The 15,102-nt window shown below is 32.4% G+C and overlaps 1 protein-coding gene across 1 annotated transcript in view; it reads left to right on the plus strand.

Annotated features, from left to right (window-relative positions):
- The first annotated feature begins 1,021 nt into the window (after positions 1-1,021).
- LOC134854825 (uncharacterized) overlaps positions 1,022-15,102 on the plus strand; it is a 74,832-nt gene continuing 60,751 nt past the window's right edge. The window contains exons 1-6 of the mRNA XM_063871184.1: positions 1,022-1,624; positions 1,998-2,114; positions 2,842-2,998; positions 12,235-12,476; positions 13,425-13,539; positions 14,899-15,060. Coding sequence (XP_063727254.1) covers positions 1,208-1,624; positions 1,998-2,114; positions 2,842-2,998; positions 12,235-12,476; positions 13,425-13,539; positions 14,899-15,060 — 1,210 coding nt within the window. The 5' untranslated portion in view covers positions 1,022-1,207. The remainder of the gene's footprint in view (positions 1,625-1,997; positions 2,115-2,841; positions 2,999-12,234; positions 12,477-13,424; positions 13,540-14,898; positions 15,061-15,102) is intronic.

The raw sequence follows: 15,102 nt of genomic DNA on the forward strand, positions 1-15,102 counted from the left end.
ACGTAAAAAAAAAAACTTTGATTCCCCTGTTTATTTGCGTATTTATTCTGTTCAATAGTGAACTTTGTAAATTCTGTAAGAAAACTGCACTATATGTTATCTGTGATGATACTAAAGATTCTCTCCTACCCTCTGTTGGCCAGCTCGCAACACAGTGGCGCAATTGAGGCAATCGTCTTTTTTCTGCTATTATCTTACGCAATTCTGATGTAATTTCGGCTTCAAGATATGGCGTTGTGTAGAGATGAAGATTTGTGGAACATCCGCAATTGGTGACTTTCAGATGGGCTGCTCGCATATGTAAAACTTATGTACATCTTATTTTTCATTTCTTCTTAACCTTTTCTTAAAATGTTAGAGGCTTTTATTTCGCGTGTATGCGAAGTTCAGATTATCTGTTGAAATTTTGTGATGAAAAGCTATCATGAATGTAATTTTTTTCAGAGATAAACCAGGATTGTTAGGAAGCAATTGTCTGGCCTATAATTTCTATTGGCCCTTGAACAATGTTCACCATCGTCACTTGTCTTGTAAATATTTTCCAAATATCATCATGATAAGTTTCAGCATCCAATCATATATATGACCTAAGCTAATCAGCCTGAGTTCTTTGCAGCTCTCAATCAATCATATTTTAATACTCTCAGAATGGTATTCGGGAACACGTGTAAGAAAACAGTCGCCATAAGTTGAGTTTAAAAAGTCTTTTAAATCTGTTAGAGTCTTTTAGATTGAAGAAATCATATCGGCTCGAGACAACACCAGTTTAAGCGCTTGAATTGTCATTCCAACCAAGATATTGGCGACGCATTGAATATATTTCTGTTTTTCCTACTCTCATACTGAAATGGTTTCTGATCTTCTACTTCTGATTGTGCGAAACAAAGATATTGCATTTAGTTTTTTGTCTATTTTGATGAAATTCCACACTCGAGACCACCTGTGCATTGAAACTACAGGCTAGTGAACATAATTAAAATTAAATTTGATCACCTGGACTATTTTAGCTTCTCGCCATTGAACATATTGAAATTAAAGCGCATTTGAGTTTGTTACTGAAATATGGGAGTAAAATTGAAATAGTTGCCAAGCTGTATTTATTTCTGATTTCGGATAAAATTTGATCAAATTTCAATCAAATCCTCCAATTTATTTTTCTAACGATTATGACTGCCGTATTGTAATATTTTTGTTCTTCAAAACCAGTATGACTTATCGAGAAAAGTTTATACCAATGTTGTTGCCGAACATATTTTTGTATGTATGTTTTCTTTCGCTATTAGTTTTGGCTTCATCCAATAATGCTGGGTCAACAACAATAGACCTAATCCACAAAGTGTACTATGATGCTTCATTCGTCGAGGCAATCGTAACAACATCCCTCCAATGCTGTACGCTCAATGTAACTCTGGACACTTACAACGCATTGACACCCCCAGTTGCAACCGCAGCCAGTGATGCTCTTCTGGAAGACGAGATGCCGTTTATATGGATAGCCCACAACTACGTGGAGGCTGACTTCCTCCAGATAGACCTCCGGACAGTGTTCCAGATCTCGAGTGTGCACAAAAGAAGTGTACAGGATTTTCCGACGATGGAAGATGTGGCTTGCGAATTCAGTATTGTATGATTGTTTTTGACTCTTCTAATTTGACTTAGTTTAATGTAGGAACAGTTTTTTGGGTTGACTATACGATTTTTCAAGCGTGAGTGAGTTCTAATCCGCAGTACCTATAACTTTATGTCAAAGTTGTTACGGGTAATAGGTTAGTTATAATAAATGGGTTTTTGGAATGAATATAGCACGAATGGAGATCCTTATCTAATCGATTTCTAAAGTTAATGAGTCATTGACTAGTAGGAATTTCATAATCTTGGTTGTGTTTTTCTTGTTCATAAAAACAGCTAAAAGTTCGATTTTAGTGGTTTGGTTGTCGATTTATTTAAAACGCGTTAAGAGTTTCACAATGTGGTTTGATGTTTCTCAATTTTTCAAGCTGGGAGAAATATGGGACATTGTGGAGAATTGTGGCAACAACTACAACACAGACGGCAACACTCAAGCCCGCTATGTCCGCTTCTTTCCCTCTGCACCCAACAACTCTACGATCAAGGTAGAAGTGAAGCTAGATAGTCCTAGATAATAATTAGGAATAATCGCATATACATTTATCACATCTTTTTGGAAACTCACTGCTACAAAAAACCAATTTTTGGATTTTACAGCGAGAAAAAAAATTAAAAAGTCAAAACAGAAATTGATATGTTCTTGAGTTATATACAACATGGACTGTGATACGCACAAATGGTAGAAAATGCATAAAATGCACAAAAGGTTCTCTGGCAGAAAACCAGTTTAAAAATTTTGATTTTTAGTTCAATTTACAGCGAATAAGCAAAAATATATGTCGAAAAGTACATAACTAAGCTATTCACGCTATATTTTCAACTGTAAAAAAAAAGTTTTTAAAGCTGCATATAAAATTTTCCAGTACAAAAAACAAAATGAAAAAATAAAAATTTTATTTTCGTTGTTATAAATAGCCCTTGCGATTATGGAATTTGGAAAGATAACTGTAGTCAACCGAAGACAACAATAATGAGCGAACAGCCGCTGGGCTGAAATTTCTTTGAACTTGTTAAGGAGTTGAGTGCATTCGTAACCCTCTTCCTCGTAGATGAAGAACTTAATTAAAAAGATGATGAAAAAATAATAAATTCTTTAACGAATCAATCACATTACAACACTTATTTATAATAAATGTACATTTTTCCTTCGCTGATTCGAAGGTACACCATAAGGCTGCAAAAAACACCATAAGGGTGCAATTCCTTCCATAGGTTTCCTTCCTTGTCTTTGGAACTGAAGTGGTCACACCTGCAGCTAATTCTGACCTCATCACTGGCCTGTTCCACTCGGCGGCTTGTCATGGATACCAAGCCAGGATAGACGTGGAGTTTCTTCACAGTACTTTCTTACAGAACTGTGAACAAGCAGGCTAGTCTGCATTAAATAGATGTTAGGGATCCTTTAAAAAAAACATTTGAGTTCAACCCAAGTGAAATTATTGCGGGGTTGAAGTTAGAAAATATGGATGGAGATGGAAACTCGTACCTATGTTTTGTAGGGGGAATAGTTAACAAGATATGGTTTGTTTTCTGGAATTTTTTCTGGATAGGGGTGGAATATCGTGGCCATTTACCAAAGGGGGAATAGCTAATAAGATCGGTTTGTTCATTGGATTTAAAGTTTTTTTTTCGTAACTTAAGGTTTAAAGGCAACCCAATTTTTTCCAGGCAAAATCCGGTACCACAAGCAATCATCGGAATGAAACGAGTTGTGTATCATCTTCAAGCCATTTTAGTTGTGATTCGAATAAAATGTTTTAAAAAAATTTCTCTCATAAAAATTGCAATAAATTTTATTGCAAAAAAACTGCCATGATGATGATGACCGTCTGGTTTATCCAACTCTCTTGGGACTTAGCGGTGTTGCTTCAATCCTCAACCGGGCTATTTGGCTTATAAAGTCCAGTATCCACTATCAATCCACAATCCCGAACCTTTTCACAGTTCAGTGGTCAAAATACGAAAGTTGATCACTCTCCTTTTTTACGTATGCAACCATAAATCTGATGAAGTTAAAATTCGGAATTCACTCGAATACAACCTTAAATAGAGTCAAAATAAAATCCAAACAAAGAAAACGAACAAAATCCGAACAATTTTTGGCATCAACTGAACTTCTCTTTTCTCCCCATAATCTGCTTTTCGTGTGTTAAAAAAGCTTTCGAAAATCGAGGGCCAGCTCTCAGATATCCGATGTGTTTAGATTTAACTCATCCTTCGAAGTCTGGTACCTGTATCGGTTGCTTTTATGATCAAATATTGGATCATTAAACTCTTTAGGGACATCAACATGACATTGGTTTAATCATCGGATGGTCTTGCTTTTCCTTGTCGTCCAATAAATTTCATGATTCCGACCTTGAAACCCTCAGACTCTAGCTTTTGAACCAGATAGAATATTTCATCAGATGTTTCTACCGCGCCCATTAATCTAGCACCTGTTTTATTGTAAAGATTGTTAGTGTCTCCCATAATGATAGCGTTCATCACATGCCAATCCTTCAATTCTTTCGATTTGTTCTCATTACACAAGGTTCTAATAGCGAAAATTTTATCGCACAGTTTTCCCAAAAAGAACTGAATTCGGCTGAAAAGGATTCTTCGCTTCGATGATTTCAGTTCCTTTTCAAGTTTTTGATCTCAGATTTAATCTCGGTCAACAATTACAGGCTTTCAACCGGAAGACAAGTCTATAAAAGCCAAAAAAAGTAATATTTTTATCCAGCTAATTTTTGTGAACCTTTTTAGAGCCTTAGCTTTAAGCGCAAAATTTTAAAGAAGTTTTTCAAAATGTTTCTTTTTTTTCGAACTTTATTGATTTTTGTTGTTTTTGTACTCAATTTTTGAGGAAACAACTGTTGTCGAATGTACCTAATTTACTATGACGATTGAATTTGCTGAAAATCTAGTTTTGGATTCAGATCCTTCTATCACACCACAGTCAAACAAACGCTACTATTTAAAAAAACTTTCTGTGCTACTGGGACAGCAGTCGCTTATCTTTGTTTACGTTTAACAAAATCACTTGGTCTCTTGGTTGATATGATTTTGATTTTCTAATCTTCTCTGGCACACTTAGAAAGGAGATAACGCATGTACCTGGGACGGAAAACTTCCTGAGTTCGAATCTGACCAGGATTTGCTTGTTTTTCAAGCAAGAATTTTTCTTTTTCAAAAAAAAATCTCCTTTTTTTATGGGATTTTTTTCTCGGCCAGTTGCCACATCAGAGTTTTTTTGTTTATTGCAGTTTTATTGTAGATGCTGATTGTGTTTGCTTTGTAGTTGCTTCTCTCTGTTTTCATGTACACCTGCAATTTGTAATTCTACTAGCCTTGACTTCGTATATTTTCTTTTCTTGATTATTTTGCTTGAAAATTTTTTCGGTTTCCTTTTTTATCGGCCTAGCGACTTTTTTTCGTCGTACTAGGGAACCATAATTTGTATGTTTGCCACCGATTTGCACAAAATGTTAAAAATCTTAAAATAGATTTCCAAGTTCAAAGTTTTTCGTGACAACATTTTTTTTTCGCCCTAAAATTGTTCTTGAATTCTCAGTGAACGCGGTTGAATCTGCTTGTGGACCGGTTTTCTGCAATTAGAACACCTTTCCAGCCAATATTTTGAAGTTTTCTAGTTGTACTTTCTTCGAAAATTTTTCCGTTTTCTTTGTATGTAGTGGCTTTTTTTATCTTTCCTGTCTGTCAGCTTGCTATGCTATTTTTGTTGTATAGCAAGAGTTCAAATTTTGCTTTGCTTGAGTTTTTAAATTAAAATTATGTTAAATTCAAGTGTGCTGGCTTAATTTTGTTTCAGTTTTTTCTACTATTTTTTTGAATACTGAAAACGTTCATGTTGAGCTAGATTAGATGTAAGTGATGTTTCTTAAATGTTTTTTTTTATAAATTTTTTTTTTTGAAATCAAACACTTTCAAAATTGTCATTGAAGGACATGATTTCTAAAAATGCTCATTTTTTGTGATTTTTGTTTTCTGATTTTTTTTCTCAGCTTTTGTTTTTAGCAGTTAAATTTTTGATTTACGAGTTGCTTTCTATTCTATTTCCTAAATGAAATGCAATTTGCGCGCTTCAATAAAAATGAGTAGAGAAGTGCAACTGGAGAGGATAATGCACCCGACTTGTCGCATTGATGCTTTAGATTCCCTTCAAAATACTCACCTAACTTTAGTTTCGGTTTTATCATGTTGGTTTAATTTTATTTTTAATCATGAAAAACTAATCATAAAACATTTAAAAATTCAAAGAACTTGTCCTGAATTGCGTTGGATACAGGTTAATAAAACCATTGTGCGATCTTGTTAAAAATCGCCATAAGGGGAATCTTGAAACAAAAAGTAAATCATTAGAAATCATACGGCCAACAAACAATATGATCATCATTTTTGTTTTCTGGATTTTATTTTATTTAAATAGTTCTGTGTAGCCTCTAATAATCTATTTTTTGTAAAGAATTTTTTTACTTTATGCAAGACTTTGCTCATAAGGTTTGAGATTGCTTTTGATAGAAAATTTTTATTATAAAGGTATCTTGATAATTTTATAAAAATTTTATGTTTTTATTACAACAAGGAAAAACTTGATAAGATCCTTTTCTTTTTCGAGATAATTGTGTTTCGAAATTATAGTTCTTCGGAATTTTTTTTTTAATTTTTTGCGTGACGTTTTTTCCTACTTTGAATGGTGAGTTGACAAATTTATTTTGAATGGTTAAAGCACCAATGTTGAATCGGATATTTGAGAAAAAATTCATTCTACGAAAAAACTCTGCATTAACATGTTTTTTAAATGTCAAAAAACACCAGAAATTTTGATTAATAGAATTCGTGTTATTTTGTCATTTTCATTCCTTTTGGCGTAGCTTTTTTGTTGATTTGGTTATAATTTTTTTATAACTTAGGCTTCTACATCAGTTTCTAAATGACAATTAAAGTGAGCAATCCGATGACAAGAGTTGGCAAATAGAAGTAGATCACGCAATCTACTTTTAGTTTTAAAGTTTAGCTTGCTCTTCAAAACTTCCAGCTGTATAACAAAATTACCGATTTATTCTTTTTTGTTTTGACCATTGAAAATGGAGAGGAACTTTGTATTTGGGTGTGTTTAAGTTTTTTTTTTGCTTTTGTTTCCCACGCAAAATCAGGCACCACAAATAATGATCGGACTGAATTGAGTGATATATCATGTTAAAGAAAGCCGAGTTTCGAACCACATTCAAAAGATTCCCAAAAAATTTCCCAGTGTCGAGAAAAACCGGTTTGATTTTTTTAAAAATTTTTTGTCTTAATTCGACCAAATGAAGCAAGCGAGTAGACCTACAACATTTGAATTATGCCTAGTTTAAAACATTAAAACTTATTTTAAGCAAGTAAAACTTGTTTTTGGAGATTTTTATCTTCACTTTGTGTACCAAATTTTTTTTAAATAAAAAAATTTCTGCAAAAAGTTTTGAAAAAAAAATTCTTTTTTTAATATATTTTTTAGTTTCGTCAATCATTTTTTTACAAAAATTTTTGTCCAATTTCCCTAAATTACTATTACACTCTAATAGGCCTTAACTATTTTTTACGTCAGATCTTTTTATCCCACCAAGCAGAAAAACTACACTAGTTTGGAAAAAATCTTTCTAAACCGTATTTTACCAAAAATTATGGTCGGAACATTGTGTGCTACTTGAGCAGCAACCGACTACCCTTGTTCTTACTTTGGGCTTACTTTGTTTCTTAGACCTCAAGGTATAAAAAAAACTTGAAGTTCAAAAAGTTTCTTCTGCATAGGAGCGTTACTAAGTACAATAGAGGGAACAGTTATCAGTTTTTGATTGGATTTTTTGAAATATTGCTTTTTGAGGAGGTAGTCTTTTGAGGAGGATTTTCCCAATATTTGGCTTTATTTGTTGTTTTATAAGAATAAGAATTACGAAAGGTCGGTTAGTCAAAAGTTTTGTGCAGACATTTTTTTCATGCTGCGTTTTTGACAATTCACATTGTCTTCTTTTTTGTTCCGACTTTTAAATACGAAAGTAACGGAATATTTGTGCTCGGGGTGGGTTTTTTTTCTTCAGACAAACTTCGACTTTTTAACTAGCCATTTTTGACGGTTTTTTTATATCATTCAAAATGTATTGTTGTCCTGAGCTTAAATTTGAAAAAATATTTCACCTGTGATCATTTTTTGTAAAGTTATGGGGGTTTAAAGATTGCCATTTTGGTCAATTTGGGACAATTAACGCGCGATATATTTCGCGCTATTAACGCGTAAGCGGAGATTTAATCCTTCTGAGAAATCGTTACAAATTGGTTGAAAGAAGCTTATTCGCCAAATTTGATTTGTTACAAGGAGCGAAATCAATTCTATTGTACTTTATACGGCGTGAGGGGTATGATTTTCATAAAAAATTTTAAATTTTAGAAGAAAAAAATTTCATTTTGTTACATTTAATTTTTTTATGTTATTACTGTTACATAAACCTTAAAAGGCAGTCGGAACATTCAGGGCTTCGCCCTGATATGAGCAGTCTTATTTCAATTTTAAAAACAATCAAATTGCAAGAAAAAAAGAAAATCAAATTTGAAAAATAGGGCAAAAGTCATGTGGATATTTAACCAAGAAATTGACCAAATATGTATAACATCACTGATGAACATTGCTCGTAACAAATTGACTTTTTTTATGGACAAAGTTTTTCTGTGCAGAGAATTATATAATTGATAACTTGACATTCAATGAAAATTTCTGGTTCAAAATTATGTCAGATTGCGAATTCTAAATTGAGATTAAACAGATATTTTTCTAATTATTTTTCCATAATTAGACATCACTCGACTTGCTTAACCGCCTCTGTGATATTCTCTTGATATATTATAATCGTTGGTTTTTGCTACTAATTGATAAACAAACAAAAACAAATATTTTTTTAATAGTTTTTCAAATTTGATCATCCACTAATTTTTTTGAGATCTCAAAAGTCTTATATAGAATCAGATAGAAACATGTGCTGGCTTAATTTTGTTTCAGTTTTTTCTACTATTTTTTTGAATACTGAAAACGTTCATGTTGAGCTAGATTAGATGTAAGTGATGTTTCTTAAATGTTTTTTTTATAAATTTTTTTTTTTGAAATCAAACACTTTCAAAATTGTCATTGAAGGACATGATTTCTAAAAATACTCATTTTGTAATTTTTGTTTTCTGATTTTTTTTCTCAGCTTTTGTTTTTAGCAGTTAAATTTTTGATTTACGAGTTGCTTTCTATTCTATTTCCTAAATGAAATGCAATTTGCGCGCTTCAATAAAAATGAGTAGAGAAGTGCAACTGGAGAGGATAATGCACCCGACTTGTCGCATTGATGCTTTAGATTCCCTTCAAAATACTCACCTAACTTTAGTTTCGGTTTTATCAGGTTGGTTTAATTTTATTTTTAATCATGAAAAACTAATCATAAAACATTTAAAAATTCAAAGAACTTGTCCTGAATTGCGTTGGATACAGGTTAATGAAACCATTGTGCGATCTTGTTAAAAATCGCCATAAGGGGAATCTTGAAACAAAAAGTAAATCATTAGAAATCATACGGCCAACAAACAATATGATCATCATTTTTGTTTTCTGGATTTTATTTTATTTAAATAGTTCTGTGTAGCCTCTAATAATCTATTTTTTGTAAAGAATTTTTTTACTTTATGCAAGACTTTGCTCATAAGGTTTGAGATTGTTTTTGATAGAAAATTTTTATTATAAAGGTATCTTGATAATTTTATAAAAATTTTATGTTTTTATTACAACAAGGAAAAACTTGATAAGATCCTTTTCTTTTTCGAGATAATTGTGTTTCGAAATTATAGTTCTTCGGAATTTTTTTTTTAATTTTTTGCGTGACGTTTTTTCCTACTTTGAATGGTGAGTTGACAAATTTATTTTGAATGGTTAAAGCACCAATGTTGAATCGGATATTTGAGAAAAAATTCATTCTACGAAAAAACTCTGCATTAACATGTTTTTTAAATGTCAATAAACACCAGAAATTTTGATTAATAGAATTCGTGTTATTTTGTCATTTTCATTCCTTTTGGCGTAGCTTTTTTGTTGATTTGGTTATAATTTTTTTATAACTTAGGCTTCTACATCAGTTTCTAAATGACAATTAAAGTGAGCAATCCGATGACAAGAGTTGGCAAATAGAAGTAGATCACGCAATCTACTTTTAGTTTTAAAGTTTAGCTTGCTCTTCAAAACTTCCAGCTGTATAACAAAATTACCGATTTATTCTTTTTTGTTTTGACCATTGAAAATGGAGAGGAACTTTGTATTTGGGTGTGTTTAAGTTTTTTTTTTGCTTTTGTTTCCCACGCAAAATCAGGCACCACAAATAATGATCGGACTGAATTGAGTGATATATCATGTTAAAGAAAGCCGAGTTTCGAACCACATTCAAAAGATTCCCAAAAAATTTCCCAGTGTCGAGAAAAACCGGTTTGATTTTTTAAAAAAATTTTTGTCTTAATTCGACCAAATGAAGCAAGCGAGTAGACCTACAACATTTGAATTATGCCTAGTTTAAAACATTAAAACTTATTTTAAGCAAGTAAAACTTGTTTTTGGAGATTTTTATCTTCACTTTGTGTACCAAATTTTTTTTAAATAAAAAAATTTCTGCAAAAAGTTTTGAAAAAAAAATTCTTTTTTTTTAAATATATTTTTTAGTTTCGTCAATCATTTTTTTACAAAAATTTTTGTCCAATTTCCCTAAATTACTATTACACTCTAATAGGCCTTAACTATTTTTTACGTCAGATCTTTTTATCCCACCAAGCAGAAAAACTACACTAGTTTGGAAAAAATCTTTCTAAACCGTATTTTACCAAAAATTATGGTCGGAACATTGTGTGCTACTTGAGCAGCAACCGACTACCCTTGTTCTTACTTTGGGCTTACTTTGTTTCTTAGACCTCAAGGTATAAAAAAAACTTGAAGTTCAAAAAGTTTCTTCTGCATAGGAGCGTTACTAAGTACAATAGAGGGAACAGTTATCAGTTTTTGATTGGATTTTTTGAAATATTGCTTTTTGAGGAGGTAGTCTTTTGAGGAGGATTTTCCCAATATTTGGCTTTATTTGTTGTTTTATAAGAATAAGAATTACGAAAGGTCGGTTAGTCAAAAGTTTTGTGCAGACATTTTTTTCATGCTGCGTTTTTGACAATTCACATTGTCTTCTTTTTTGTTCCGACTTTTAAATACGAAAGTAACGGAATATTTGTGCTCGGGGTGGGTTTTTTTTCTTCAGACAAACTTCGACTTTTTAACTAGCCATTTTTGACGGTTTTTTTATATCATTCAAAATGTATTGTTGTCCTGAGCTTAAATTTGAAAAAATATTTCACCTGTGATCATTTTTTGTAAAGTTATGGGGGTTTAAAGATTGCCATTTTGGTCAATTTGGGACAATTAACGCGCGATATATTTCGCGCTATTAACGCGTAAGCGGAGATTTAATCCTTCTGAGAAATCGTTACAAATTGGTTGAAAGAAGCTTATTCGCCAAATTTGATTTGTTACAAGGAGCGAAATCAATTCTATTGTACTTTATACGGCGTGAGGGGTATGATTTTCATAAAAAATTTTAAATTTTAGAAGAAAAAAATTTCATTTTGTTACATTTAATTTTTTTATGTTATTACTGTTACATAAACCTTAAAAGGCAGTCGGAACATTCAGGGCTTCGCCCTGATATGAGCAGTCTTATTTCAATTTTAAAAACAATCAAATTGCAAGAAAAAAAGAAAATCAAATTTGAAAAATAGGGCAAAAGTCATGTGGATATTTAACCAAGAAATTGACCAAATATGTATAACATCACTGATGAACATTGCTCGTAACAAATTGACTTTTTTTATGGACAAAGTTTTTCTGTGCAGAGAATTATATAATTGATAACTTGACATTCAATGAAAATTTCTGGTTCAAAATTATGTCAGATTGCGAAGTCTAAATTGAGATTAAACAGATATTTTTCTAATTATTTTTCCATAATTAGACATCACTCGACTTGCTTAACCGCCTCTGTGATATTCTCTTGATATATTATAATCGTTGGTTTTTGCTACTAATTGATAAACAAACAAAAACAAATATTTTTTTAATAGTTTTTCAAATTTGATCATCCACTAATTTTTTTGAGATCTCAAAAGTCTTATATAGAATCAGATAGAAACATGTGCTGGCTTAATTTTGTTTCAGTTTTTTCTACTATTTTTTTGAATACTGAAAACGTTCATGTTGAGCTAGATTAGATGTAAGTGATGTTTCTTAAATGTTTTTTTTATAAATTTTTTTTTTTGAAATCAAACACTTTCAAAATTGTCATTGAAGGACATGATTTCTAAAAATGCTCATTTTGTGATTTTTGTTTTCTGATTTTTTTCTCAGCTTTTGTTTTTAGCAGTTAAATTTTTGATTTACGAGTTGCTTTCTATTCTATTTCCTAATTTTCTATTCTATCATCCACTAATTTTTTTGAGATCTCAAAAGTCTTATATAGAATCAGATAGAAACAAATCGAAGCTGCAGAAAAAATTTCTGCTTTTTTGCAGACGTCACAGTGTATCTGGACGGAAATGAAACGAAAGGAGCCGAGTTCATGCAGCAGTATGATCACGCAGCATACATAATCAAAACACCCGTGAACGAATTCTCAAAGTGTGTGATCAGTCTAGTTTTGGAAGGGTTCCAGTCGCACTTCAACGGGGAGTTCAAACTGGGGGTACAAGCATCAACTGATGTAGGAGTAGGGACGCCAATCACATACGAAATGGATGAAGCAATCGATTTTACTGTGAGCATTACAAGTTATCATAAATCATTGTTCCGACCATTGAAAATGGGGAGGAACGTTGTATTCGGGTGTTTTCTTTTTTTTTATTTTTTCCACACAAAATCAGATACTCATAATAAAGCCCTTATATAAGCCCTTAAATCTACAGTCGTGATTCAAACCACATTAAAAAAGATTTCAAACAATTTCCCAGTGTTGAGAAACACCGGTTTGAAATTTTTGATTTTTCGTCTTATTTAGAGCGAATAAAGCGAGCGAGCAGTCTTATTTTATTTGCTTAAAGCTTACAATAGCTTAATTCAAAACGTAAAAACTTTGTTCTTCTTGAGTAACGTAAAATTTTCAAAAATTCAAAAAAAAAAACGCAAAACTTGAAAGAAATTTTTTTCTTTTTTCAAGTGATTTTTCTGCAAAAATTGTTTTTCAATTTGCTTATTCTACTATGACTGTCAAATATACCTAATCTTCAGTTTTCCTTTACGCCACGCCGAAAAAAAACGACAATCATTTGAAAAACTTTGTTGTATTTTTTTAAGACTACGGTCGGAACATTCTGTCATACTTGCACAGTAACCGGCTATCCTTTTTCCTTTTTTGCATTTATTTTTGGCCATTTTCTTCAAACTCAAAAAAAATTGGGGGAAGTGGAGGTTAATCAGGTTGAATTCTAAAATTGAATGAGGTAAAATAATATTAAATATATTTCAATCTTATCTGGGATTCGGAGAAAAACAAAAGAAGTATACAAAACTTAAAACTAAGTACTCATCGAAGTATTTGACATTATTTTTTTTTGCAAAAATAATGATCAATGATTTCCAAGTTTAATTCGCTTAGAAAAATGTGCATATTTCTTCCAGGTTTAGAAAAAAGATTACTGAGGGTTTTTTTATGCAGCCCATTTTGGCGTTCTCCCTAATTCTGATCTGAAGTTTTCGTGCTGTCTAGGTAGAGGACGATGGGAATGATGATGAGTCATACTTCTACATTACGACCAGTGGAGGCAACTACTTCATATCAGCAGCCAACTACACGTATGACTCAACAGGAGCTGTCAAAATAGGTAAGCGAAAAGACATAGAAAACACTAAAATCAAGTATACAGAATTGTCACAAGTTTTGCACTTGGTCAAATTTGTACTGGGCGAAAAAAAAACACACCAAATTACCCTTCCCAACATTAACAGGAGAATTGGAAAGAATTACCCGACTTTTCCACGTTTTTCATTTGATTAACTTTGTTTGCAGAACAGTTAAATTATGGCATTTTAGAGGTTCTGACTTAACTTTTTTGGCAACCTAAACCTGCTCTGTTGTTTGGGCTAAAATATGCATGCTAATCAAGGTTTTTGACTTAGTTTTTTCATTCAATTCTTTCAATTTGTCAGCTTTTTGTTGACTTAAAAAAACATTTTTTTGATGAAAGCTTATGCAGTACTTGAGCTTGAAAGTTTAGGTTCGCTTTTTTCCCCGCTTCGCATAAGTATCAGTTTTATGATGTAACGAGTGGAGGAGGTATGAAAACCAAAAAAAATTGGGACAGCATAATTAGTTTGTGTGTCAATTTTTATTATTAAGTAGCTTAGACGCATCAAAGTTGCATTATAAACTAGCTTAATCGCATCAAAGTCTTATTTTAGTCGTTTCAACTGAGTCAATCCTTCTTCTTTTAAAATCAGGTGCAAACTTTTTCATAATCCTACTTTCAAAAGAAGCAATTCCGCGTTATAAATTTTGATTGAACATTTAGGAAGAATAGTAGCGAAGCGCTTTGTTGCATTAAATTTAGAAGAAAAAAAACATTGGGGTCCGCAGTGGCGAGGTAAATGGCGCCACCGAAGTTTCCCACTTCAGCCGCGATTTTTGATTATCTTTATAAAAGAGGCGAGCTTTTTTCGTAAGTCGCGTCGTATTTCATCAGTTGCGAAAGCCCAAATTGCAGACTTTTGGTTGCACCAGTTGCGTTTTTTGAATCGCGCTGATTGGAAAGACTTTTTAGTTGCACTGATTTTTTTTTCATTTCACGATTTTTTGAGTCGCACCGGTCGCGACGTTTTTTTCTGTCGCGCATGAACCACCGTTTTTTGTTCAAACGAGCCGCTGTGAATCCGGAAAATTTTAGTTGCGATATCTCCTTTGGTTGCGCCAGTTGCAACGTATACTTGAATCGAAGAGGTTGCGACTGATTTTTGGATTACAACTATCTTGAATTGCCAATAATTGATCGGGCCGGAGTTTCGAATTGAATTTACATCACGTCGCTCGTATCTTCAGTCGCCGCCTTAACTCGAGTATTTTTTATTCTACAAGTTTCTAACTATTTTCATCAGCAATTGCAAGCAAAAAAGACCCGCATGATTCGCTGTCTGCAATTTCGATAATTTTTTAAAAATAATTTAAAATGTTATGTGTATGTTACCAGGTAACGTGGAAACGATTAAGGCGGCGTGTATTGAGAATGCGAATGCGGATGTGTTGACGGCGGACAGATTCCAGAGAGTCCAAGCCGGCTCTCTAAACAACTTCATCCAGGCTGTCATATACCACAATCTGCAAAAAAGTTACTGGGACGAAAGCGCAAAAGGTACAGTAAGCATACTGTAGTTTGCATTTAATTAGCATCCAC

The sequence above is a fragment of the Symsagittifera roscoffensis genome, chromosome 9, assembly GCF_963678635.1.
Source record: "Symsagittifera roscoffensis chromosome 9, txSymRosc1.1, whole genome shotgun sequence".
In the NCBI taxonomy this organism is placed as follows: domain Eukaryota; kingdom Metazoa; phylum Xenacoelomorpha; order Acoela; family Convolutidae; genus Symsagittifera; species Symsagittifera roscoffensis.